Source organism: Tenrec ecaudatus, chromosome 9 (genome assembly GCF_050624435.1).
Source record: "Tenrec ecaudatus isolate mTenEca1 chromosome 9, mTenEca1.hap1, whole genome shotgun sequence".
NCBI classification, from domain to species: Eukaryota; Metazoa; Chordata; class Mammalia; order Afrosoricida; family Tenrecidae; genus Tenrec; species Tenrec ecaudatus.
This window is the reverse complement of record NC_134538.1, coordinates 48,412,429-48,437,755: the sequence shown is the minus strand read 5'-3', so window position 1 is coordinate 48,437,755 and position 25,327 is coordinate 48,412,429. Positions and strand designations below refer to the sequence as shown.

At 51.4% G+C, this 25,327-nt stretch overlaps 1 protein-coding gene across 1 annotated transcript in view; it reads left to right on the top strand.

Moving 5' to 3' along the window:
* The window catches only part of HOMER2 (homer scaffold protein 2), a 100,154-nt gene extending 77,347 nt beyond the window's left edge, over positions 1 to 22,807 (top strand). Inside the window, exons 4-9 of the mRNA XM_075557304.1 lie at positions 9,085 to 9,177; positions 13,141 to 13,247; positions 14,870 to 15,026; positions 18,098 to 18,208; positions 19,088 to 19,168; positions 20,930 to 22,807. Coding sequence (XP_075413419.1) covers positions 9,085 to 9,177; positions 13,141 to 13,247; positions 14,870 to 15,026; positions 18,098 to 18,208; positions 19,088 to 19,168; positions 20,930 to 21,118 — 738 coding nt within the window. The 3' untranslated portion in view covers positions 21,119 to 22,807. The remainder of the gene's footprint in view (positions 1 to 9,084; positions 9,178 to 13,140; positions 13,248 to 14,869; positions 15,027 to 18,097; positions 18,209 to 19,087; positions 19,169 to 20,929) is intronic.
* The last annotated feature ends 2,520 nt before the right edge of the window (positions 22,808 to 25,327 follow it).

The following is a 25,327-nucleotide window of genomic DNA, read 5'->3' as shown; positions in this document are numbered from 1 at the left end:
CAGGGTCCCCCCTCAGGTCCGAGCGCCTGACCCTGCTACAGCGGCACAGTTTGAGAGACTCTCACAACTGCCCGAGACAAGGCGGCCTCTAGTAAGTAGCTACGGAAGAGGGAGGAAAACTTTACATGAAAAGAATCAAACACAGAAACAAAAGCAAGGAACGTTCAAGTTCAGTTCTGTCTGAGAATGGCCGAGACCTTGAGGCGGACCTGCTTCCAAGCACGGCCCTTCTGTTTTGTCCAGGCCGAAGAAAATGTCCTCCCACTGAAAGAGGAATGTCCCTTTGTTGAGTCACTTGGTGCTGAAACGTCCATCCATCCGTCCGTCCGTTCTGTGCCTGTAACCTGCCATTGTCACAAAGACTTCTCAAACAAGCCCTCAGATGGCTCCTTGGTTCGAAATGTTTCCAATCAACTTTTCCCCTTCTTTTTGAAGGGAGCAATTAACCACCCTGTGATAAATTACCATCAAGTGAGGCTGGCAGTCTGACAAGTGGCAATTAGCTGGCAGAGAGGAACTTGGGCTCAAGGGTTCCCCAGGAGTGAGCTGAGGGAGCAGCTGCCACGGAATGTTCCGGAATGCACAGAGCAGCCCCCCACAGACTGGCGAGGGGAACTGGTAACCAAACGCTCTTACTAGGCCAGAAAAGGGAGCACTCGTGTGGCCAGTTTTCATTGGAGAACTCTTTATACCAGACTTCTCTTTTCGCCGCCGCCCCAAGAGACAACAGATCCCTTGGGCTAGCTGCCCCTTTGTAAGGACCACTTCACGCCACAGCCCAGAAAGTTTTACCAGGACACTTTCTGCTCCTTGGATAGACTCTGGAAACCAGCAGAAGCTGTGCATCCCAGAAGTTAACGAGGGCTGAGCTGGGCACCCACTAGGTCGGAGATCTACCTCGGCCTCCTGGAGACTCTCGAGAAGATTGCATGTTCTGGTGAGAGGAAGCACTCGGGGACGGAGACAAAAGAGGGAGCCCGGAGTAGAAGAAGGGGCCAGCTGTTAGCACTTAGCTCTTCTCTGGCATTACAGAACCCAAGAGCCCTGGAGCTGTCACTAGTTTAAGTTTGGCTGCGTCTGATTCTTCACTCGCTGGAGGAAACACATTCTGCCGTGAAGAGAGCGCCATCCAGCAAGGCGTTCCCGGCACGAAGCTCCATGATTCCCTGGCAGCCGGACATTCAAATTCTGACCCAAATGCTTTCAACCCATCGCACTGATTTCTGCAGCCGTCTGCATCCGCACCTTTGTGTTCGCTTCCTTAGCTTACTGTAGTGGTAGAATATTGCTCGCTCTCCTGGTGTAAGTTTTTATTTTTAAGTGGGGGCTATTAATTAGTCATAAGCAGATTGCTCTGGCTACATGTACTGGAAACTTAACCGTGGTATTTTAGCAAACAGGGCTGCCGTCGTGCGGGAGAGACGTCCTGAGGAGGATCTTGCTGGCTCTGGGACAGCAGCTCCACGATACGGGGCTGAGGGGTCTTGAGGAAGTTGTATTCCCCTCTTTCTTTCACTGTCCTTTCGCTCATGGCATTAAGATGGCCTCCCGGCTCCATCTCCAGTTTGGCGAGAGCGAGGAGGCAGGCAGGAGATTGATACCACACGGCTCCCCCTGCAGAGTCCCCCTCTGCCTTCTACTTGGGCTCATGGTCAGCCCAGCCCCTTCAGGTTGCTCGCTCTGTCCCCACCGGCAGGGACGGGACCAGGACAGGGATGTCTGCGCTGTCTGCTAAGGGGATGGGCAAAGGACTCTGAGAGCCTTGAGGCCAGGCCCCAGTAGCATGCTGACGTGGACTGTCTTCCAAGAGAAATCTGAGCCTGCCGACCCAGGCAGCGGCCCAGAGGAAACTGAGAGGACCGAGGAGGAGACCCAAGGGTGGCCTGAGTCACTGCGGCAATGCCCCCCCTTTGGAAACGGATTGTCTAGGGCCTAGAGGACGCCCTCCTCTCCGCTCACCTGGGCAGACCGGCTGTGCACCTGGACAAGGGAGTTTCAACAAGTTCAAAGAAAAATTCCCTACCTTTTAATCCCATTTTTCCAAGTACATTCCAAAGCCCTCCTCATGTTTCAGAAAACTTTGTGGTTTGAATATTCTTTGATCCCTGAGATTCCCTTGAGGGGTCTATTCTAGAGAAATACGTGTAACTGAATACAGGCTTCCCCCGCGGTCTCAAACTCACAAACCCTCCAGTTGAAAGGGAAGAAGCAATTATCATGAACTTATATGAGACCATTTTTAATATCCTCAGAACCTACCAAATAACACATCAGCCTAAAATAACCCCAGCAGATAGATAGATAGATAGTGCTCACAGACACAGTTCAAAGCCATGGCCATTTGATGCAGCGGGAAGTCCCTGATACCACACTTGCTGCTCCAGGTGCATGCTGCCACATTAATGGCACCCAAACCCACTGCCATCTATCAGACAGGGTAGAACTCTTCCACAGGGTTCCCGAGACTGTAAATCTTGACGAGAGCAGGTAGCGGCACCTTTCACCCATGGAGGGACTGGTGGATTTGAAACACTGACCTTGTGATAAGCAGCGCAACACTTAACCTACAGAGAGCGCCACTAGGGCTGCTACTTTAAATGGCTCAGTAGGAAACAAATGCTGAATGCTAGTTTTGTTTTTTGCCTTTTTCATAAAGGTAGAAAACCCTCTTTGGGTTTCTTTGAATTATCCAAAATAGGTACTAATATAAGTATGTCATGGAAGAACTGTGGTGCAAAGCAACTTCCAAAGAGTCGGGGGATACCTGTACACAGATTTACCTACAGGGATGGTCCTTGCCACACACAAAAAAAATCATATAAACACCCAAAATAGAGACCATGTTAAAGAAACTCCAGTATATTCTTCAGGGTAATTTTGTGTAGCAGTTAAAATAATGTAGTAGTCGGCCATCTAGCAGGCAAACAACAAAGCCCACATGGAAGAAGCTCACCAGCCTGTGTGATCATGAGGTGTCAGGGAACAGGTGCTGGGAACAGGTATCAGAAGTTCAAAAACAAGCAATCAACTTGACATGAAAGGAGCTTGGACAAAGTGGAGACCCAAAGATAATTGGACAACCCTTCACAGAAGGGCCACAAAGAAAGGATGATATATCCAGAGTGCAGTACAGCACTGATGAAACATAACTATCCTCTAGTTCTTTAATATTCCCCCCCCACTATTATGGCTTTAGTTTTACCTCACTAATCTTGCTAGACCTGTGTATGTACACTTGTACAATCAAGATGCACGAAATCCAAGAGAGATAAATCCCTCAGAAACAGTAATGGGTGTAATTGTTCCCTGAGGGAATGGGAAGTGGGGGAGGGGGAACTGATAGCATTGAAGAATGGATAACCCTACTCAAGGAGAAGGAACAACAGAATTGTGGGTGAATGGCTACAGTGGATGGTGTAAGATATGGCAATAATAAGAATAATATATAACATAATATATTAAGGTAGAGTGGGGGGGAGGGGATACAGAGGAGCTGATTCAAGAAGGAAAATGTATTGAAAATGATGATGACAGCAATTGTACAATTATGTGTGATCTGAGGGAACTGTGGGTTGTAATAATATCTGTAAGAGCTCCTGATAAAATGTTTATAATAATAATGTAGTCGTTCTGGGGTCACGAGTCATTGTCCTGTGTGCAACAGCACAAAACACTGCCTGGCCCCCAGCCGTCCTCACAATCCTTCTGCTGTTCAAGGCCCTGTTGCAGCCTCTGAGCCGGTGTACATTGTTAAGGATCTTCCTCTTTTTCACTGCCCTGCTTCTTTTCCAAGCAGAACGTCCTCAGGGGTTGGTCCCTTCTGATGACGTGTCTTAAGGTCCCTCCATGCTCACTTCTAAATAGTATTCTGACTGTACTTCTTCCAGCACAGACGTGTCTGTTCTGACAGTCCACTGTCTGTTCTTCTGACAGTCCATTGTCTGTTCTTCTGACAGTCCACTGTCCTGACAGTCCCCGGCCTGTCCTCTGACAGTACACTGTATATTCAGCGTTCTTGGCCAGCACCATCATTCAAAGGCAGCAATTCTTCAGTCTCCCTCATTCACTGTCCAGCTTCCGATGCGTTTGAGACTACTGAGAATGCCACGCTATAGGCCAGATACACCTTCGTCTCCAAAGTGACATCTTTGCTTTTAAACCTCTAGGGAGGTCTTTTTGCAGCAGATGGAGTAGGATAGACTTCAGGCCAGGGTGGAAGTACTAGTGTCCTCTTGTCAACTTCCGAGCAGACGTTATGTGCAGCAGCATTCTGGTTTTGAATATGTGTACTTGTCCATTTAAAAACACCACAACTTTATGTTCGCAGTGACTGTCTCTGAGCGAGGGGAACACAGGCTGAGAAAAACATTTTTAACTTTTTGAAATCTGTGACATATATGTGCTCTGACCATAAACGGAAAGATGCAAGAAAACGGAAGGCTTGGAGAGAGGGGGTTTCCCCCAAAAGACAATCATTGAGCCTCTTGGTCACTGACACTGTCCTCCCAACAAGGGAGGCTGTAAACAGACGTCCCCGTCCTGCTCAGCAGGCTCCCTGCATCACGCTCAGTTTTCTATTATTGCGATCATGTTAGGATGAGCATCTTTTATGGAGGCTGTTGTTGTTTTTCATTTATTTTTATAGGATAGTTGCCCAGAAGGGATATCTCTGGGTCAGAGGACATGGTTGTTTTTTTTTTTTTATCATTCTTTCTTTCTTTTTACTTCTTTTCACCAATGGCACTTATTCCCAAATCGCTTCTCCGTGGGGGCTGGACCCACCAACACAGCGCAACCAGAAAGCTCTTGTCAGCCCTCGTATTATGATGGTATTTATTGTTTTGCCAATTTTGCAGGCAAAGAACAGCCCCTCCCCGTTTTAATTTGCATCGCTAGCAGGGCTGAACAATCTTTTCTGCAAGTTGTTTACTTACGGTATCTTTTATTCATGAATTTGCCATTTATCTGTGGGAGTTTTAATGTTTTCCTTTTCAAGCTATGCACACCCTTTCTAAAGGGAAGAGTACAGCTCTTTTTCTGTTGTCCTTGCGTGGCGATCGCTGTATCCCCACCCTGTCATTTTCCTCCTGATTCAGTTTTTCTTCTGTCAGATTCCAGAGTTGTATGTTCTGTCATCGCATCGGCCACGTGTATGATTTTCTGTTTTCACTCCCAAGTCTAGGAAGTCACCCATCCAGCCCTCTAGCAGGAATGTGAAGAGTGTTCCATTTTGTTGCCATCCATTTTTTCCAAAGCTAGGCCTTTTAAAATAGTTGCGTCTCAGACCATCAATGATTGATCTCGCTCCCGGTTTATGCTACGAATTAAAGTGTCTTTCTATCAGTGGACTGAGGAATCTCTATCGTCATATACGAGGATGCATCAAAACGCATTCTCCCCAGGGTTCGAGTCCGTACATGCCCCGGTTGGTTCCAGACCTGTCTCTGTGGTCCATGGTTGGCTGCACACAGGTTCTTCTCCCAGGAGCATCCTGCTCTTCCTCACACTTGATGCCTTCAGAAAAGTGGCCCCATCCAAACAGGGGCTCTGGTGGGGACCTGCGGAGCTGGTTAACTTCAAGGCAGAGAAGTGACTCTGGGGGGAGGGAATTCCAAAGGGGTGAACTTGTTTTTCCAAGTTGTTATTGTGAATTGGGTGATGGTTTGCAGGGGAGAGCGTCCGTTTTGCTGAGGTAACACGAGAGCAACTGAGGTGCCTTGATAGCAACTAAGGGGTCACTCGACCAACAAGGTCAACCAAGAAGGGTGCATCGCAAGACTCGGTACATTCTGATCAGCCTTCTCATCTTATCTCTGTGATCACGCCAGGGAGTGCACGCAGCACCACCACCTCGGAGGGGCTGCAAAGGTGCTGGTTCTGACAGGGTTCTGATGCTGGTTGGCTGGTGCCCTTTTGCAGAAGGACCTCAGTCAGACATGGTGGCAGAGGGGCCCTGACTCCATGTCTGATACTCTGTTCTAGGGACCTTGCCTTTGCCCTCGGGGTCCCTGGGGCCTCTTTTGGCATTCAAGATTTCCCATGTAATATACTTTTAAAGGGAGGCTGAGCACAATGCTGTTTTTTATGGTAGGGTCATGGGTCTTTGCAAATGGGAAACAGTCAATAAATAGCTAGCATTGGCAGTGGGAAAAACTGTAGCCATAACTGTTAACACCAGGAGATAACTGGATGTGTAGAATGCTCATGGGAACACAGCGCTGGACCCACGTTCATCCTTACCAGGGACAAGTCACTTTGCCTTTCTGAGGCCCCACTTCTCACCTGGAAAACTGTCCACTGGAATTCTTGTTTTCCGAAGCCTGTAAACCCCATAACATGTCAACATGGCTATGTTGAGGGCGTAGGGGAAGGTGGTCAAGGTGGCTACCCAAGCCAAGGACTATGCTACACTCCGGAGGAACCATGATGGGTGCCCCGGGAGGACCCTGCTGAAACAGAAGGTTTGTTTCCTGCGCTAGGAGTCTCATCGGTCTTCTGCTCCCTCTGAGCGTACTCGAGGGAGGGTGGGATAAGAAGGCCAGGAGGAGGGAGGCCCCAAGGTCTGCCCAGAGGCAGCTGTTGTATCAACTTCCCGCCAATGCTAGCTAGTTGACCTGCTGCTTGACTCAGCCTCCTGGCAGACAGGAACAGTATATGATAGTTTCACAGTCGATCTGGTCCCAGCACCCAACTTTGTGCATGGCCCAGCTCGTGTGCCGCTCGGCCACAGAAGAGCATCTATTGACTGGAAGGGCATGTGATGTTCTGTCCATGTTTGTTGATTGAACACATGTGATCCTGGGCCACGAAATTTCCCATCTAATTGTCAGGAAAATTAGAGTGAGTTTCTAAGAGAGGGGTAACAGACAGGGACCCTGACAGGCACAGGATGGATCTGTGACAAAACCCAGAGTACTTTGGTGCAGGCGGCTGGGAAAGAATTGAGACACCTGCGCCCGACGTGCTGAGCACGGCACCGGCAAGGCCCGATTGTCAGGGGCTTCCATTGACAACCCTGCACTTGCAGTTGTGTTCAGTCACATATGCCTTTGAATTGGATCCTGGGACTTTTAAAATCACCATTTGACGTCTTAATATCACTGATGTCTCAGTGGTGGCTGTCCATACTCACTGCTGAGATGGCTTTGCTGTTGTTAGTTGCCATCCTGTCTGCCCCCAGTTCATGGCAACCCCATACACAACAGAACAAAAACTACCCCGTCTGGAACCATTCCTGTCTTTGGCTGGGTTCCCTCTAAGGAAGCAAAATTAATGAAGCCTATCTCTGTGTGTGTGTGTGTGTGCACATATTAATGGAGAGAAAGGGTGAAAAGGAGGCGTATGTCGAGGATATAGCTCACAGTGGTAGAAGTGGGTGAGGTCCAAGGGCCAGATGGTAGGCTGGAGGCTTCTCCTGACTTTCATAGTTGCAAGGACTGATTAGCCCAAGATCAGCAGGAAGGAGACAGGCTTCTGGCTGTAGAGGCCAAGGAATCCAAGGTTGGCAGGTAAGGTGGCAGGCCACTGATGACTGTCGGGCTCAAGTCCAAAGAAACAGAAGTCCTCAAACCAGATCCAGGCTCAGCACACAACAGGCAAGCTTTTCCATAGCTCCCACTCACATGGGAAGCAGGCCACTACCGCAGAAAGAGCTCATTATGGGGATGTCTTCATTAGCAAACCACTGAGCATCCTGGCCAAGCCAGATGACACAAAACCTTAAGTATCACAATCCTCATGATGACTATAGATCAGACCGATATGGACCATAGGGTTCTCACTGGGTGGTTTTCAGAAGTAGGTCATCAGACTTGCTTGCTTGCTTTCTTTTAAAAATCAATTTACTGGGGGCTCATACAACTCTTACCGCAATCCATCCATCCATCTATCCATCCATTGTGTCAAGCACATTTGTACATTTGTTGCCATCATCATTCTCAAAACATTTTTTTCTACTTAAGCCCTCAGTATCAACTCATTTTTCCTACCCCCTCCACCACCCTCCCTCCCTCACAAACCCTTGATAATTTATAATTTTTTTTTCATGCCTTACACTGTCCGATGTCACCCTTCACCCGCTTTTCTGTTGTCCCAGGCTTTCTTTCTAGTCCCTCTTAGTCTGGAAGCTGAACTTAGAGATCAGGAAGGTGGGACAAAATCCTCCTAGACATGTACCAGAGTGTGTCCCTGTGCTGTGCTCTGCCGCTGTCTGGCAGAAGAAGAGCTTTGTCCGGGGTTGCTGGTGCATGGTGGCCTGGCCTGTGGGGCCTTACCCTGTTGATAAGGGAGGGGACGGGTCTATAGCAGCTCTTTGCACCATATGGGTGAATGATAACTGTGCCTTTTGCCACATTTCCTCATCGGCTTTATTGTTATTGTTGAGGTATCTAAAAGTTAATTGCAGATCATTAGGACCTTCACTACTTCAGTATTCATCCCTCAAGCAAAAGCAAGACCATTTGCTGATAGAGTGGCATTGCACATCTAACACACTTCATATTAATATTCCTTGGTGTCATCTTAGGATTGAGTCAATGTTCAGATTTCCTCAGTAGCCAGTGCCCAGAAATCTTTCATAGATTCAAAGCAGGGTCAATCATAGGCTGCATCCCACCCTCTACTGTATCTTCAACTGTGAAAATCTAGAACAGCCCCCCCGACCCCCATCTTTTTGTTTTGCTTCTTTCTGTTTTTTCATAGTATTGACTTGTGAAAAGGACTCTTGGATCTGGTCAGTAGAAATGATATTTTTCCTGAGTTTCCTTTTGTGGATCTGAGCTATTAGCTACATTTCTTGTGTTGATTTTGCATTGGTTGCTGTTAGCCTGGGTGGGGTTTTGTTGTTGTTATTTGTTTGTTTTTAAAGATTTCACCAGCCAGCTAATGCGAGTAGGTTAGAAACTACCCTAATTCATGTTTGACCTGGGCCAGAAATGTTTCCTTATCTCTAGTCATTTCCTTTTCATTGCTTTGTCCAGATTTTTGTTTTCCTTAAGATGTGTGCAAAGGGACCCGGTGGGCTCTGACTATTAAGCATGCGTCCACGGAGCAAACACCATATGTATCAGTGTTCCTCATGTTCAGTTCGCAGAGAAGTTCCAGGAAGTGAAGGACGCAGCCAGACTAGCCAGAGACCGGTCGCAGGAGAAAGTGGAGACCTCAAGCAACCATTCCCAAGTAAGTGATTGTCCATAAAATAACCCCGAGTGTGACCCGTGATGAAGGCTGTCTGTCCCTGTCACCTCTGGCAGGCGTGGGCATTCCTATGGTAGGGCATGTGCAGACCTGTTTCAGCTCCCCGTGTGCTGACAGTGAGGTGGCTGCGACACGTGTCTGTGTGACTTTGGACTCTTCAGGATGTGCTGCTAGGTCTGGGGCAGAAGCCAATTAATGGATTAGGGTGAATGCATGTCCCTGGCCCCTGGGGAGCAGTCTGTCCTCACTGTGCTGACGTGCCGGCAGGAGGGCCTTGACTGTCCTTGCTGCTGGGGGACTTTGGGCCTATTTGAAAGATCCTTCACCTGGAGTCTGGAGGTACCTCATGCCCTTGAGAGAGAAAGCCAGAGAGACCTCGTTCCCTCTTCCTATTATAGCAAAAGTCAGGTGAGGGATGGTAGCTCAGTAGCTCCGTCTTATTCTGAAAGACAGGCTTTGCCTGCTTGAAAGTGTGAGGATTGACCGAGAAGGACCTCTTTTAATTTGAACTAAAAGTGTGCATTCTCGACATGCAGACTGGTATGTGCTGTGCATCGGTGTCATGATGAGACTATTTGGAGAGAGACACAGAAAGAGACCAAGTCAGGAGCAAAAATCAGGGGTCAGGAATAAGCAAGGTGAATTAGCGACAAAGTGCCTGCCCGTGGGCTGCCAGAATCTTGGGAAAATGCTTAGAGACCTTGTGAATCACCTGGAGTTCGTGATCATCAGACAGTTTATAATTTACGTGTTCAAGGAGCCCTGGTGGCACCGTGGGTTAAGCACCGGCAGGCTAATCAGGAGCAGCAGTATGCTCCCATAAAGGTGTACAGACTTGGCAAGCCGGCGGAGCACACTCACTCTGTCCTACAGGGCTGCTTCGAGTAGTCGGAATCAGTAGATCGCAGTGGGTTTGGGCCTCAGTTTTGTTGCTTGAACTGTGGGGAGCTGGTGTGTTTTGTGGGTGTTGATCAGGAAGGAGCAGGAGGGTTGCATTGTGTGGTGCGGAAATCAGGGCGTGGCTGAGAGCAGGCAGGGAGTCAGAGGCTCAGGTGGCGAGCACTGGAAGGAGGGGCGCTTGTTGTCAGGGAAGTGTGCTGAGACACGTCTCTGCAGTCCGTGGAGAGGTGTGAGGACATCCTCTCCCTCTCAGGCTTGTCTTCCTTTCATTCCTGTAACTTCAAAAAGCATCTAATGCAAACAATGGCTTCCTGCCGATCTTCTGGGCCAGGGAGATTCAAGGCAGACAGGTCAGCTCCAAAGGTTATGGCAATGTTTTGTGGAGACTCTCAAGGGCTAATCTCGATAGATTTTTCTCGAAGGACACAGGATAATCTTTGAGGCTTATTGGGAAGAAACTTTAAAAAAAAAAATGAAGACTGCGCTGGTGAGAAAAAGGCCAAAGAAGCTGAGCAGAAAAGAGTGGTGCAACGCACCTGCTCTTTCTGCGAGGGCAGCAAGGTCCGTCCTGTGAGAACGTGTTTGGGAAACCATATCCCGCCCACCCCCTTCAGACTTCTCTTTTTCCCAAACGGAAAGAGAATTTCAAATTTGAGTCCCCCCAGAGTGGCAAAAATCGCTGTTTCGACGTGATGTGTATCACAGAGCACAGAATGATTTGGGGAAGGGTTGGAGCGATGGAGGCTCTGCCTTCAGATGTGCCTAAAGACGGTGATGTGCTGAGAAACAAGGACCTCACAGGTTGATGCGCTTAAAACAAAGGAGGTTTTGACTTAGTAGCAAGACTACACGAGTACAGTGATGCTATCTCTAAACTTTAACACCTGGATTTCTTGAGATAAGGTTTGAGTTGCAATGTTTGTCTTCCCCCAAAAGTATTTTCAAGTGTAAAAAAAAAAAAAAGAAGTACTGGCATATACCTGTAAGATGCTGCTTTATGTACATATTATTAATTATGTTTCCATGGTTATCTTTAAGCTTTTGCTTTCAAGTACCTTGTTTGGTTTATCCAAATATAAAGATTATTGTATGTATCTTTTAAAATTAGATATCACAAGATTTCTTGTGTCCTGAATCTCTTAGGGAAAGAACACTTTGGCCAACTTTTCAAAATCATTGAATATTTAAACAACTTAGTTAAAAAAATTTAATGTGGGATTTTATTTATTACTATAAAAGTTTATAGTAGAGATATATATATATGAATACCTGTTCAGTCACTACTCCAAGTTACTGTGTTAATACTGTGGTGTGTGTAGTGGCCACAGTGGGCTGCTAGCTTCAAGGTGAGTAGTTTGAAACCACCTCCAGCTCTTTGTGGGAAAAAGCAATTCTACCTTGTCTGATAGTCGCTGTGAGTTGGAATCAACTCAAGGGCAATGAGAGTTTGAACCTCTCCTAATGTACTTTCCAGGTATATTTTTATATATTTTTCCTTTTTATACTACCCTTTCAAACCTTTTTTTTTTACTTTATATCCTATGATCATTTCCTCATGTGTTCAAATATTTGCTTTCAAGAATGTTTTAATAATATCCCAAGGTGTATTTCATCATGGTTTATTCTCCTGCCTTCCTGTAATTTGAGATATCTGTATTTTTCTTATATTCATGAATATAAACAATATTACAATGATATGAATATAAGCAAAATTACAACACGCTTTCTTGCATATCTTTGTGCATTTTGTGGTTTCCTCCCGATGAATTCTTAGAGGTAGAAGTATTAGGTTAAAGGCAAGGACGTATTTAAAGCTTTTGATGCATAGTACAAACTTCACCTACAGGAAAACCCAAGAAGCTTGGAGCAGTTTTTTTCCCTCCCACACACTCACCTACCAGTTTCTGCTTATTTGGCAGTTGAAAATGTCCCCTATTGGGTATATTTCATTTTCCATTTCTTTACTAGTGAGGTTAAGCATTTTTATATATTTGTGGATTTTATGAATGCCTTCTTTTATAAATGCCTTTCCCTCGGTTAAAGACCCCAAGGGTTTGCCTCCCCCCTCCCCTTTTTAAACTGTTTTCCAACTAGTTTAGTTCTGCAAAGCTAAGCAGAATCATATAAACTCCCTTGGACCCTAGACCAGTCTGAACAACAGGGACTCATAACCAGTTGTTCCGCCATATCCCCTTTCCCACCCCCCAGTGCACCCTCTATTCTAAAGCAAGCCCCAGTGTATTCTCTCATCCACAAGGATTTAGGGGTTGCCTTGATTCTGAGAGCCTTTTAGGGTAGGATGAGTATTAACATTCTATGCTTCCTCTCTGCTGCATATCTCCCCTCCCCCGATTTTTGTTAGCATCTTCATTTACTTTATGGCATCTTTGGGCATGCAGAAATTTACAATTGGTCAAATGAATATACATCATTGTCTTCAAGGGTCCTTCCTTTGCCCGTGTCCTGTGAGGCTCGGTCAGCTCTCCTCCAAGATCAGGTGCAATTTCACCTGCACTCGAGCACCTTCACAGAGAGACGTCAGGGCGGCCATCGCGTCCAACCGGAGTGGAAGCAGCAAACCCCCCCGAGCTAGGGCCGTGCCTTTTTAATGAGTGTGTTGGTCTGCTTCTGAGTAGTGCTGGGGTTTTAAGTTCTTGTCCCAGCGTCCAGTCCTGCTCTGCTCTCTGTGTTCCCTGTTTCCGGTCACTTGTTGTTGATGGCAGCCCCTCCCCACTTTCAAGCTGCAGCTTTGCTCTGTGCCTTCTCAGGGAGACCTGTCACCCGAGCCTGTTTGTCTGTGACGGGTGAGTGAATGCCACAGGGACTCCTCGGGGACTGGGTCTTTGTTCTGGGCCGTCTCTGAGAGCAGGTGCTTTCTGGGTTAGCCTCCGCTGTGTTCTGGATAGATGAGTCAGTCTGTCCCCACTCATAAACACGCCGTTTCTTCTTGCGCTGACTTGCTGTTGATGTGAGGGCGAGCAGTAACGTGTGGAGATAATTCACTTTGACCAGGAATCTGGGGGTGAAACCCCATCTTCTGCTCAGGCATCGAGCGTCAACGGCACGGACGACGAGAAGGCCTCTCACACCAGCCCTGCCGACACCAACCTGAAGTCCGAGAACAGCAAGCTGAAGATCGCTTTGACCCAGAGGTAAGGCCTGTTTAAAGTTCACAATCTGCTCTCTCCAAGGTCAGCACGTCCCCGGAAGTTTTTCCCGCTGGAAGTTGAGAGAGGAGACTCGAACCTGCCTGGAGCAGTCTTGTGTGCTGGTCAGTGCAAGGCCCGTACGCTTTGCTGACTGCTCTCTGACTGGGCACTCCTGCATCGATTTGTTTAAGACAGTGTAGGTGGGGGGACGAGTGAGTGAGTGTGTGTGTGTGTGTGTGTGTGTGTGTGAGAGAGAGAGAGAGAGAGAGAGAGCAAGAAAAGAAGGGAGGTGGTGGGCGAGAGAGACTGGCTATCGGGGATGAGTGAATGCGTGGTGCATGCATGTAGGGGTGAGAGTCTACGTATAAGTGTGGGTGAGAATGTGTGTGTGTGTGTGTGTGTGCACACATGAGCATCCGGGTGTCACCACCATTCTGTTTGAGGACCTTAAGAATGTGCCCCTCAACACATGTTAAAGATGATTTATCCAACAGACTCGGGGTGCGTTAAGATTGATGTTGTGGTAACTGCTCAATGCGCCTTGATAAGATTGAATGGTTGAAATATTGAATAATATAGAATTGTATAATGCGTACAATAAAACTGCTGGAGGCGGGGAAGAATGTGCCCTATTTCCCACGAGGCTGCGTAGGACTTCATGGTGCCTGGTCCACGCCCACACTAAAGCTGCAGGTCTTCGGATTCCCACTGCTCACCTGGCCTGGCCTGGAGCTGGCTCCAGTGGGAGCCGTCACCCTCTTAAAGGCCATCGTGTCTCAATGTCCGCGTTTTACAGTTGGGGACACTGAGGCCATGTGGTAGTGGGTCTAAGGCCACCTGACTAGCACCACACACTGCCCCCTTCCATGTCCCGTGTCCTTCCTGTCCTCTCAGGGACCTTCTCCGAGGCAGCAGGTCTCACAGTTCACCGTGAGAGCCACATTCACTGTGATTCGAGCCCACACCGGGTCCCCAGGCACTTTCCCCTCTGTCTTCAGGACCCAGAACTTTCCTAAGATTCTCCATCGCCTTCCTCCGCAGTTCAGAGCCACAGTCCTTGAGGGAGAGGCTCTGGGTGATGCAGGCAAGGAGCACCCTTGGCTGCTAATCAAAAGAATGGCACTTGAGTCTACCCAGAGGCATGTCAGAAGAAAGGCCTGGTGGCCCACCTTCAGGAAACCAGCCCCTGCAGCCCCCATGGAGCACAGCTCTAGGCCGCCATGAGTCAGGGTGACAACATCTGGCTTACTGGTCCCTGAGGGAAGGAACCTGGGTGTGCGAGGGGGCTCTAGACCCCTGAGGAGGTAGGAGGGGTGCAGGTCTGCAACCATGTGAGACCTTCATGCTGAGGTTTATGTCTTTATTCTTGAAGAAGTCTGTTCTCATCTAAAGCGATTCTCCAAGGGAAACTACCCTACGGGGTGACATGGTGACGTGTTCACACTGGGGAGAGATGCCGGGACTCCTTAGCTCTTGGTGCACGCAGCTGGCGCCAGTGTGGGACCCTGACCAGGCTGTGGGGACTGCAGGCCCCAAGTGGCAGGCACCCCTCTCCTATGGAGGTGGGTGGAGGCGGAGCAAGACAGTATCCACCATCTTGGTCCCACCTTAACCCCGCCCTGCAGTGCTGCCAACGTGAAGAAATGGGAGATCGAGCTGCAGACATTGCGGGAGAGCAATGCCCGGCTGACCACGGCGCTGCAGGAGTCCGCAGCCAGCGTGGACCAGTGGAAGAGGCAGCTCTCCATCTGCCGTGACGAGAACGACCGGCTCAGGAACAAGGTGGGCTGCCAGCCCCAGCACCTTCCTGTGGGGGCTGGGCCACGTGGGAACAGCAGGGCCCACCACTGAGGCTGGGTGGAGTGGACAGGGGGTGTCCCTCCAGGGGGTCCTTCCTCCTTCCTCCCCTTCTGTTTAAATGCACACACAATGTATCTCTTATTAAAAAAATAATTTTTATTTAGTTGGAGTTAATATAGATATCATATCGTTCCATAGTTCAATCATGTCAAGCAGCATCATACAATCGCTACCACAATCATAGTTTCCAAACATTCTTTTTCTTCCTGGACTCCTTGACATCGTCTCCGTTTTAACCTCCCTCTCCTGCAACCACTGTGCCCCAGCCCCTCTCCGGAAACCTGTATTCTACTTGCTGTCCCTTCAGCTTCATGCAGCATCTCTCTTCTTCACTGTACATTAGGACAATGGCGCATTTTAGATCATCAACTTTGTATTCAGTAGTTTAATTTACTAACCAGCACTCCCAAAATTTTACCCTTTACCCACTCCATGTTTCCTCTGCTCCCTCTCGTGGGTGACTATCACCCATGACACCCAAGTTAACACCCATGCCCTGTCTAGTCTGTCAATTCCTCTCCCCTCCCTTCCCCTTCCACCTTCGGCAGGCTCCAAAGCCGGCTCCCTTTGGTACGACTCTGTCTCGCTGATAATAGTGGACTCGTGTAATAGTTGTCCTTTTGTGATTCAGTGATTTCACTCAGCACGACGTTCCCCAGGTCCACCCATGTAGTGAGGTGCTTCATGGTTTTCTCACTGTTTGTTGGGTGATGGAGAGCAGTCCATGTGTGAATGAACTAGGGTTTCTTTATCCGTTCTTCCACCAATGGGAAGATGGGTGGTTCCCATCTTCTTGCTGTCGTGAGCCTGTCTGCAGTGGACATTAGCGGGGTGGGCAGGAGTCTGCTTGTGCTATGGCTCTTATTTCTTTAGGACATAACACAGCAGAGAGACTTCTGGATCAGAAACAATGGCTATTCCCAATCATGTATGGTGGCACCACAGAACTTTGCAAGATGTTTGCACATGCGAGTTCCAATCTCTTCTCATCTCTCCAGCATTTGCTACTGTCTGTTTTATTGAACTTGGCTGCCAAACACACAGCATATTTTTCATGTGTATACACGCTTGAATCTGAGACCTCTTGAGTTCATTTAAATGTTAGAACAAAAGAGGAGTCGAGGTGTAAACATCGGAGCCTTTAATCCGTGATGATAAATCCAAGGATTGAAACCTAACTGCTTCCTCTCCTGGATTTGGAGATGTCCCGTGCTCCTCTGATCCTCCCTTGCTGACTGTGCCGGGCCCTCCACTCATCACCGGCCCCCACCCCCACCCCCAGGTGATCTCGCCTTTTCCCTGCCCCACCGATGCCCCAGCATTCTCAGGAGGAAGTTCGCCTGAAGGCTTGATGGGATATTGTTGTGAAACCAGCTTTTCTAATTCTTGGTACTAAGGGGGAAAACCAAATCAGTCAGTTGGGTGGGTCCCTTTTTGAGCCCTGGAAAATGCCTTCTGGTGCTCGTCGAGAGTGGACCTTTCTGTGATTCATGGTCCTAGATAGGCGGAGGGGGCCAGGGGACCATGGGGGGTGAGAAGAGTGAGACTTGGAAGAAAGGAGAGCTTTCTGAGACACCCTGCTTCTATGCAAATCATTATTTATAAAACTGTGGCATGAGGGGTTGAAGATGAACGTGGCCTTTTCCTTCCTCTGAAAAAGGTGGGTGCTGTCCTGGGTTGGCGTCCTTCAGAATTCACCCCTCCTCATGCCAGAGTGGACTAAGTGTTGGGCTTACCACAGCATTGGTGGTTCCAATCCCCAGCCACTCTATGGGAGAACGATGTGACTGGCAGTACCCGTACAGACTGACGAGTCTCAGAAGCCATAAGGAGTGGTTCTCTTTTGTGCTGTAGGGTCACTGTGAGTCGAGATGGACTCGGTGGCCCATGGTTGGGTTGCTATCACTGATTAATCTCCCATTCTCTCCATAGTTGGACTGAGGTAGTTTGGGATGGCCACTGAGGACAGAGGTTTCTGGGTTAACCATGTGTGGGTGGTCAGCCGGCTAACTCCACCTGCAGCTAACACCAGGGCTTTGCAGCCTGCTTTTGAAGACGGACGCTTGAGTGGAAGGGGCGTTCAGTGTGACAATCAGCTCGCCTGGCTGGAGGGGAGCCACTGTGGCGCAGCGCTCTCTGTCGCCGTCTTACTTGGATGCTGGTGGCACATAAAACTGCCTCCTGTCATTTGGCAGACCATCTCAAGCTCTCCGTGCAAATCCCAAAGTGCTGACAGTGAGGGGCACCGGGCCAGCTGCTGACTTGGCACGTTTCCTTCCCAGAGCTGCCTGCCAGCAGGACCGCTTTCCCTTTCTCTCCCTTTTCAAGCAGAGAGCAGGGTGCCTGGCTCTGTGTGAGGGCAGGCGGGACCGGGGATGAGGGGAGGGTTAGGGAGACTTGGAGATTGAACGTCACTGAAGGACTGTCCACTTCTCTGAATGGGAAACAAGGGGACCTTCCTTTCCAGAGGAGAGGGCTACAGACAGGGGCTCTCCAGATGTCCCCCTGGTGGCTAGGTGTCCAGATCCGAGGGTGGCAGGAAAAGTGTCCTTACAGTGACCACCCACTGCTGCCGACAGGGGTGCCATGGGCCTGTGTTCTCATGACACCCAGGCCCTCTCTGCGCACACACACTCTGGCCCTGGAAATGCCTGATGCCACTTGGCAATGCAAACCAAGAGCTACTCCCAGGCCTGTGAAAAGCAGGAGCCCAGGTCTCGTTAGTTACTTGGGCGTCCTGGGGGCACCGTGGTTAAAAGCTAGGCGGTGACCTGCAGGGTCAGCAGTTGGGAACCCCGAGCCAGTCCTCAGGAGAAAGACTAGGCTTTCTACTCCAATAAAGAGTTAACAGCCTGTGTGTGGGCAGGAGCCCCATGTCCCAATTCAGAGTCACAGGAACGCATGCAAGTGGGTCGGTAGGTGGCTTCGCTGGGAGGGGAGCCGGCAGTGGGGCCACGGCGCGTGCCTGCTGTGACGCACGCTGTCCCTGACAGATCGACGAGCTGGAGGAGCAGTGCAGCGAGGTCGACAGAGAGAAGGAGAGAAACTCCCAGCTGAAGCACAGGATCGAGGAGCTGGAGTCGGAGCTCCGAGAGAAGGAGACGGTGAGCAGGGATATACCGCAAAGGGCCACCCCCTCCTCCTCTAGGACCCCCCCCCTACCTGTGGTATCGCCCACAAACTGAGAAGGTGGCGTCAGGACTCGAGTCCCAGAGCAGAGTGCAGGCCCGCCTGGTCCACCCCTGCAGCCTCCCTGCAGAGGTGCCGCCAGGCACCCCGGAGCGAGCGCTGGGCAGCGCCATGACGAAGGCAGGCGGAGCCGCCCTGGTCTCACAGTCGGTCCCTTTCGGAGGTCAGGAGGGTACTGGACGGTCTCTCCAGCCTCACCTACCAAACCCGAATCCTGAGAACGCCTGCCCGCCCCCCAGCGGTGGTGTGCAGAGGGGGAGGGGGTGTTGGGCATCGAGGTGCAGCGCCACCAGCCGCTCCTTGGGAGAAGAGGCGGGCAGCAGTCTGCATCTGGGCCATCCTAGGGGCCACTTCTGCCCTGTCTCCCACGGCCACCAGGAGTCAGACTGACCTGAGGGCCGTAGGTCTGGGTGATGCGAGGGGTTAGTGTGAAGAGCTGCCAGCCAGTAGGTTAGAGGTGCAAGTCCACCCAGGGGTGCCTTGGAAGAAAGGACTGGCAGTGGGCTCCCCGCCAGCAACCATTGAAAACGCAGTGGCGCAGCTCTCTGACACACGCGCACGCATGGACCAACTCGACAGCCGCAGGGTTTGCAGGGACCCCGTTGGTCTGGCCTGCCGTTTCAGCGCCCACATCCTCATCAGTCACTTGGGCAAATGGCGCGGCAGACCCCCCCTCACCCCCGCCCACACCCCGGCCCGCTGGCGGCTTCCCTCCGTGATGCCCGCACGGGGTTCCACAATGCCCGCCGCCTGGCCTGCTCTCACACTCCCTTTCAAACTCCTGTCTCGCGTAGGAGTTGAAAGATCTCCGAAAGCAAAGTGAAATCATACCTCAGCTCATGTCCGAGTGTGAATACGTCTCGGAAAAATTAGAGGTAAGCTCAGGGCGGAGGGGCCCCCTCGGAGCTCAGGTTGGGGGAGGCATTTGTGGTGTGTGCCTTTCCTCCGCCGCCGCCTCGCTCTCTGCTACCCCTTTCCTGCAAAGAGGAAGCCAGTGGTCATTACGGGCCAGGTGCCATCTAGCCCCAGGGTGGGGGTCGGAAGGGGCTGTCTTTTGGTTTTCTCCTCTCTATGTCGAGAAGGTTCCCTGTGCGTGGCTGTGAGCGGCTGGTCCCCTGCCCATAGAAGCCCCACAGACCCACGGAGGTGAGAGGATGGGAGGGGGCTGGAAAGCATAGAACTCCGGCGCTGGCAGACCCCTGCCACCCCCAGCCTGCGATCGCAGGCCCTCCTTGCTGGCCCCTGTCTGATCCCCATAAGGAGGGCTCTTGGGGACATGCATGGGGAGGCACTTCATTCAGATGTGCAGCCCCATGCTGGCTCCCGGCTCACGTGCACCCGCTCAAAAAAGAAAACACGGTGTCAGCTTCCAAAGGTTCGTGGGAAAAGTAAAATGAAAAATAAAGGAAATGAAAAGATAATGGAATCCACCCCCCACACACCCGAACTTTTGGAAGCCCCGCTAAATTTGGGAAGCTCCTTCTAGAGAGGGAGAGTTCAGGGCTGAAGCTTCATTGAAGGACCCGGCAGGCCCCTTCCTGAAAACCTGCTGTCAGATTCTCCTGCAGGGGCCCTGGCCGCTGCAGTGTCGCCATGGCAACCGCATCCGGGTACTTGGGCGACTGTCCTAGAGTCACTGCCCAGCCAATTCTCCCTTGCTGAGGCCCGGAGGCTGGCCCAGGGCTGAGGAGGCCTCCCCCTCTCAGTAGAACTGAGAAAAGCAGCCCCCCCCCACCATCCTTCTCACTCTCAAAATGAGCAAGGGCCTCTGCTGACCGCCAGGACCTGGGCTGACACCTTCGCCCGGGGATTGCCCTGGGGACGGGAAACCGGCGCCCTCAGGTAGGGCCCCGCACTCTGCATCTGTGTTGGGACTTGGTACTCAGCAGATGGTGGTCAGCACTTCTGCCGGAAAACCAATGGCATAGGGGAGAGGGGCACCCAGAAATGGTTGCTACTTTTTTTTTTAATTGTAGTATTCAATGGAGCCCTGGTGGTATACTGGTTATGTGTCAGGCCTCGATCGCATGGTCAATAGTTCAAAACCACCAGCAGCTTAGCTGAAGACAGACTGGGCTTTCTACTCCCGTCAATAGTTACAGTCTCCGATGGGGGTCGCTCTGAGTCAGCATGGACTGGATGGCATGAGTTTGGAGTTTGAGTTATACGAGTATTAAAGCACTAACCAGAGGTTGGTGGTTCAAACCCCCTTACTGGCCCCATCTGAGAAAGATTTCCCCTGTAAGGACTACAGCCTAGGAACCCTGTCACGTGGGAGCCACTGTGAGTCTGACAATGACAGCACTGCTCTGACCAGTTGGCACTGCCCCGCCCCGTGGTCATAATCATATTCAGTGTTGCTGCAACCACCTTGTCTCCAAAACTTTTTCGTCAGCCCTGGCAGAGGTCTGTCTCGACCTGTTTCCACATGTTCCCATGGCCCTCTCCTTCTGGCCTCAGTGCTCGCAGCGCTGCGTGTTGGGGGATGCACAGTGTGGTTCCAGATGTCCGGCCCCCTCCCAAAGCCCATGGGTCTGGTGGGGAGAGTGGGCAGTTTGGCGGAAGCAGGTCTCGGTGGACAGACGGCCCAGCCGCCCCTTTCCCCAGACCTTCCTCTCCCTTCGCTTTGACTTCAGGCAGCCGAGCGTGACAACCAAAACCTGGAGGACAAGGTGCGGGCTCTGAAGACAGACATCGAGGAGAGCAAATACCGACAGCGCCACCTAAAGGTGGAGTTGAAGAACTTTCTGGAGGTGCTGGATGGCAAGATCGACGACCTCCATGACTTCCGCAGAGGCCTCTCCAAGCTGGGCACGGACAACTAGGGCTGGGTGTGTGTGGGAGCGTGCGAGCGTGCGTGTGCATGCACGTGTGCGTGCGTGCACGTGCGAGACAAAATAGGACTAGGCGACTCTCCTGTGTGTGTGCGTTGTTCAGTAAATGCAGGCGCGGTCTGTTGTGTTTCCAAACCAGGTGTGCCGTCCACTCAGCTCCTCTTCAGATTAGAACCGTCCTCTCGCTTCTCCGCCTCGTGGGCCTGTGGCCCCTGGAAGATCTCACTCAGGAACCCAGGCCTAGCTCTACCTAGCTGACGCAGTCGGGCCTGGGCAGCTCCTACCTTTCTCAAGGGCTGCTGCAGCCGTATGAACTGAGGAGGGGCAGAAGGCAAGTCTTTGCTGATCCAGTTAGGAATATCATGGGCATCGGGCTATTTTCCTCCCTCTGTTGGCTGGTGTTGAGTGGACGTGAATGTCCCGGAGGCCACCGCTCCACTCTCGGTCACTATCAAGATCCTTTATAACCACCACCAGTCCAGCCTTGTCCAGGGAGGGAAAGCGGGATTCTGGAGGCGGGTTTGCTCGTGCGGGGATGGCCTGCCTCCAGCCCAGGTTGCAGGGCAGCCGCCGTGCTCCTGGGTTTTCGTTTGTGAGCAGATGGCTGTGCTGTGGGAACCGCAGGCAGGAGGTGCCTAGCACAGTATCCATCCAGCACAAGTAGGTGCTTAATAAATAATTGCTCCCTGAAATGTGTAAACAGAGTTGGGTGTGTGCCTCAAACCTCTGGTGCCTGGCAGAGTCCATCCCTGTGAGAGCAGCATGAATGCGGCTCATGGTGTAGTCGAACAACCCAGGGGTTCCCTGGGCCGCCGTGGGCAGGAAGGGTGACCGTGGAGGAAGCAGCAGCTGGGCCCATGGTGTGTGTCCCTGGGGCTCTGTGGTATTGGGCTGGCCCTTTTCCTATGGCCCAGAGAATCGCAGGACCCCTGGCTGGCCATGGTATGGGGACTGCCCAGGGCTTGGCACCTCGGGTGGGGTCCTCTGTTGAGACACTTACTGAATGACTCAGGTCCACAGGGGAGGGAGACGTGAGCTGGCTGAGTCTTGTCCCAGGCCAGCCTCTGCCTTTCTCAGGATCCACCGAGGAGGGGCTGGAGCCAGGAGCCTCTCCCCCAAGCCAACAGAGCTTCTCGTGGGCCTCACTTTCTCAGGGCGCTGCTTGCCTTTCCCCCTGGGGGAGACTGGCTCGGCCATGGCAGGAGGCTTCCCACCCCTTGCCGCACACATTTCTAAATGCTTCCTGGGGGACTTTGGTGGACCCTTCCCCTTTGAAGAATTGACTAAAGAACAAATGTTCTCCAGTGGTTAGAAGGTGTCCTGTGGACTCCTGCTCCAGGGGGTCTAGGTTTCGAGCTGAGACATTGATCTTGTAGCTTGCTCGCCTAGCCAAGCCCCCTCTCTGAGCAGGGAGGCCTCCTTGGGGTGGGAAGGGAAGTAAGGTGTTTGGTCTGGAGCATCAAGGCACTTGAGGGGAGACCCCGCGGGTGTCGTGAGGCCACGTGGGGCGTTCATTGAGCTCCCCGGACTCTTAAGGAGTGCACAAAGGGAAGCGTGGAGAGAGAGGGGCAGACGGAAAAGGGCAGGAGTGGTCTGCCCCGTCGTGGTGGGCAAGGTGGAGCTGGCCCTGCCCTTTCCCCAGAGGCCCAGGGAGCCTCCTGGCAATCAGTCTTTGGTAGACTGCAGTCCATGCACTGGCCGCCTCAGAACCTTGGAGAGCCGGCTGGCAGCGAGTCGGCCACCACCACTGGCCCTTAGGTGACAGACTGGAGCATGGCAGTGACATGTCCTGCGGAGGATGGGGCCCTTGGGGTAAAGCCTTCCATGCATTTCAGTAGCAGTGACTTGGGGGCAAAAATGTTAGTGGTGGAGTCGTTGCCATGGTCAGTGGATACTTTGTCCCTCTGCAGTTGAGACCCGTGATCTGGTCTCCCCAGCATTGAATGGTTGGTCAGATAGGTGAGAGAGGGAGACAGAGTGCCCTTTCTATGGGGGCTCCTCTAGCTGCAAGTCTTGCTGCTGTCTAGGAGCTCAAAGCGGTAGGGGCTCCTTTGAAGGCGGCTGGAATCACTGGGTGGGGCCAACGGTTGATGCACTCAGCCACTATGATGAGTAGCCACTACTCAGTGGTGCCTTGGCAGAAAGGCCTGGCAATCCACTGCCTGGAGATCAGCCACCGAAACCCGTGGAGCTCACTTCTACGCTGGTCACCGTGAATGGGAGCACTTGGTCTTGAAGTGGAGTTCATCCGTGACAGCACAGAACTTCCAGAAAGCACTGGGCTTTCCAGTCTTTCTCTAAAGATGATCAAATGTTTCTCCACCTGCTGAATGAATAATAAAGCAATGGCTTGGGAATGACCTGGTGGAGGCTTGTGGTCCATTAGTTAAAAAAAAAAAAAAAAAAGCAGCTGTTCTTGGCAACCTCTGGTGCTGCGAAGGGTGGGCTCAACACAAGACCATAACCCCCAAGTTCAGCCTGGTTTGAGCAGGTTTAGCACACTCCTTTATTGAGAGTCCAGCTGCTGTGTGGTAACGCCCCCCTCCCCCTCAGTTGTCATTGGCATCCATCAGGTGCAGGCAGGGCTGGCTCTCTCCGCTCCGGGAATGTCAGGGAGTTGGGGAGGTGTAGGGCTGGGACCCTGTACGCTTCTGTTTCTGAATGCAGTCTCCTGATCCGAACCTCTCCTTCCAACCTGGCGGCTTGCTCCGTGATCGGGACTTTCTGCTCAAGTAAAGAGTTGCCGTCTCAGAAACTCTACCCTGTCCTGTTGGGTCGCTGTGAGTCATCATCAACTCAGTGGCAGTGAGCTTGGGTTGGGTTTGGTGACATTTGGGGCCTGGAAGAGGCAGCAGAGAGCGTGGAACTCCTTAACCCTGAAACTAAAGAACTGCTTCTGTTCCAGTCCAGACCCGACTTGAGGGATCACTTGGAATCTGAGAGTGGTGAGTGGAGACAAAGTCCTAGTGCCCAGAGCTTGTGAAAGTGCCAGGTGACAGGGAGGGACAGGGGGCTGGTCCCTGATGAGGAGGAGAGCATCTACCATCCTGCATCCCGCCTGTGATGCATCATTGCCCTGCTCACCTGTGGGCGCTCATGTTCCACCTCAGTTTGACGAAGAACTAAGTGGGGATCATCAGCGCATTTCCCAGACAGGAACTGGAGCTGGAGGAAGGGAAGTGACATGCCCAGGGCCCCCCAGTTAGTGAGCGAGGCAATGTGAATCCTGTACCTGGGGCGCCCCAAGCCTGGTCCAGTGTGTCTGTGTGAGCCAGGCTTCTGTCCTCTTCTTGGTGACAGTGCATGGCAAGAGAGAAACACACCAAGTTGATAAGAGCATATTACATTGATATTACTTTAGCGTGTGTCCACAGCAAAGGGCAGTTTACAGTGGATCAGAATCACACAGCTGTTCACTAGATAGGCTGCGTCTAGTGTTGGGGGGCTCTTTCCAGGAGCCAAACTCCAAACTCACTGCTCTCAAGCTGATGGTGACTCAGGGCAACCCCCTGCGGGTTTCTGAGACTGTAACTATTTACAGGAGTAAAAGCCCTGTCTTCTCTCCCGAAGAGCTACCGGTGGTCTTGAACTGCCGATCGTGCAGATCGCAGCCCAACACTTAACCAGTGTGAGTTAAAACAATGCCCGTGCTCTGGGACCCATCCTTATGTTTAGTCCTTTATTGATGGGCCTTAATGGAAGCAGAGCAGGTGGCTGGGAAAAAAAAGGCAGGTCTTAAGATGGCAGAGATGGGAACAGAGTTCTGGCTCGGGAAGCACCTGTCCACTGTCCATCCCCAGTCCCTCCAGAGATGAGCCGGTCCTGGGGAGGATTGGTTTTGTGGGGAGGGGTAAGCAGCCTTGCCCAATTGTGACAGGTTGAGTGGAACACAACCAGCACCCAGGAAGCCTGGGTCTCTAACCTTCAGGACTTTTCTCGGGCCAGCCTGGACTCTGAGCCCATGACATTTAGGTGTGAATGTGTGCTGGAGTCTACCATAGTGTTGTATACCCATAGTTAACAGGTCTCTGAGCACCTCCACCTTGAACAGGCAAGGTCGCAGGGACAGGTGATGTAAGTGAGAAAAGGAAACAGTTCCCAGTGGAGGTTCTGGTGAGGGGACATGCTGGTCACTCTGAACTCGGGGTTTCCCTCAAGCAAAGCAAAGAATGAACTTGCCCACACTGTTCCCGGGGGACC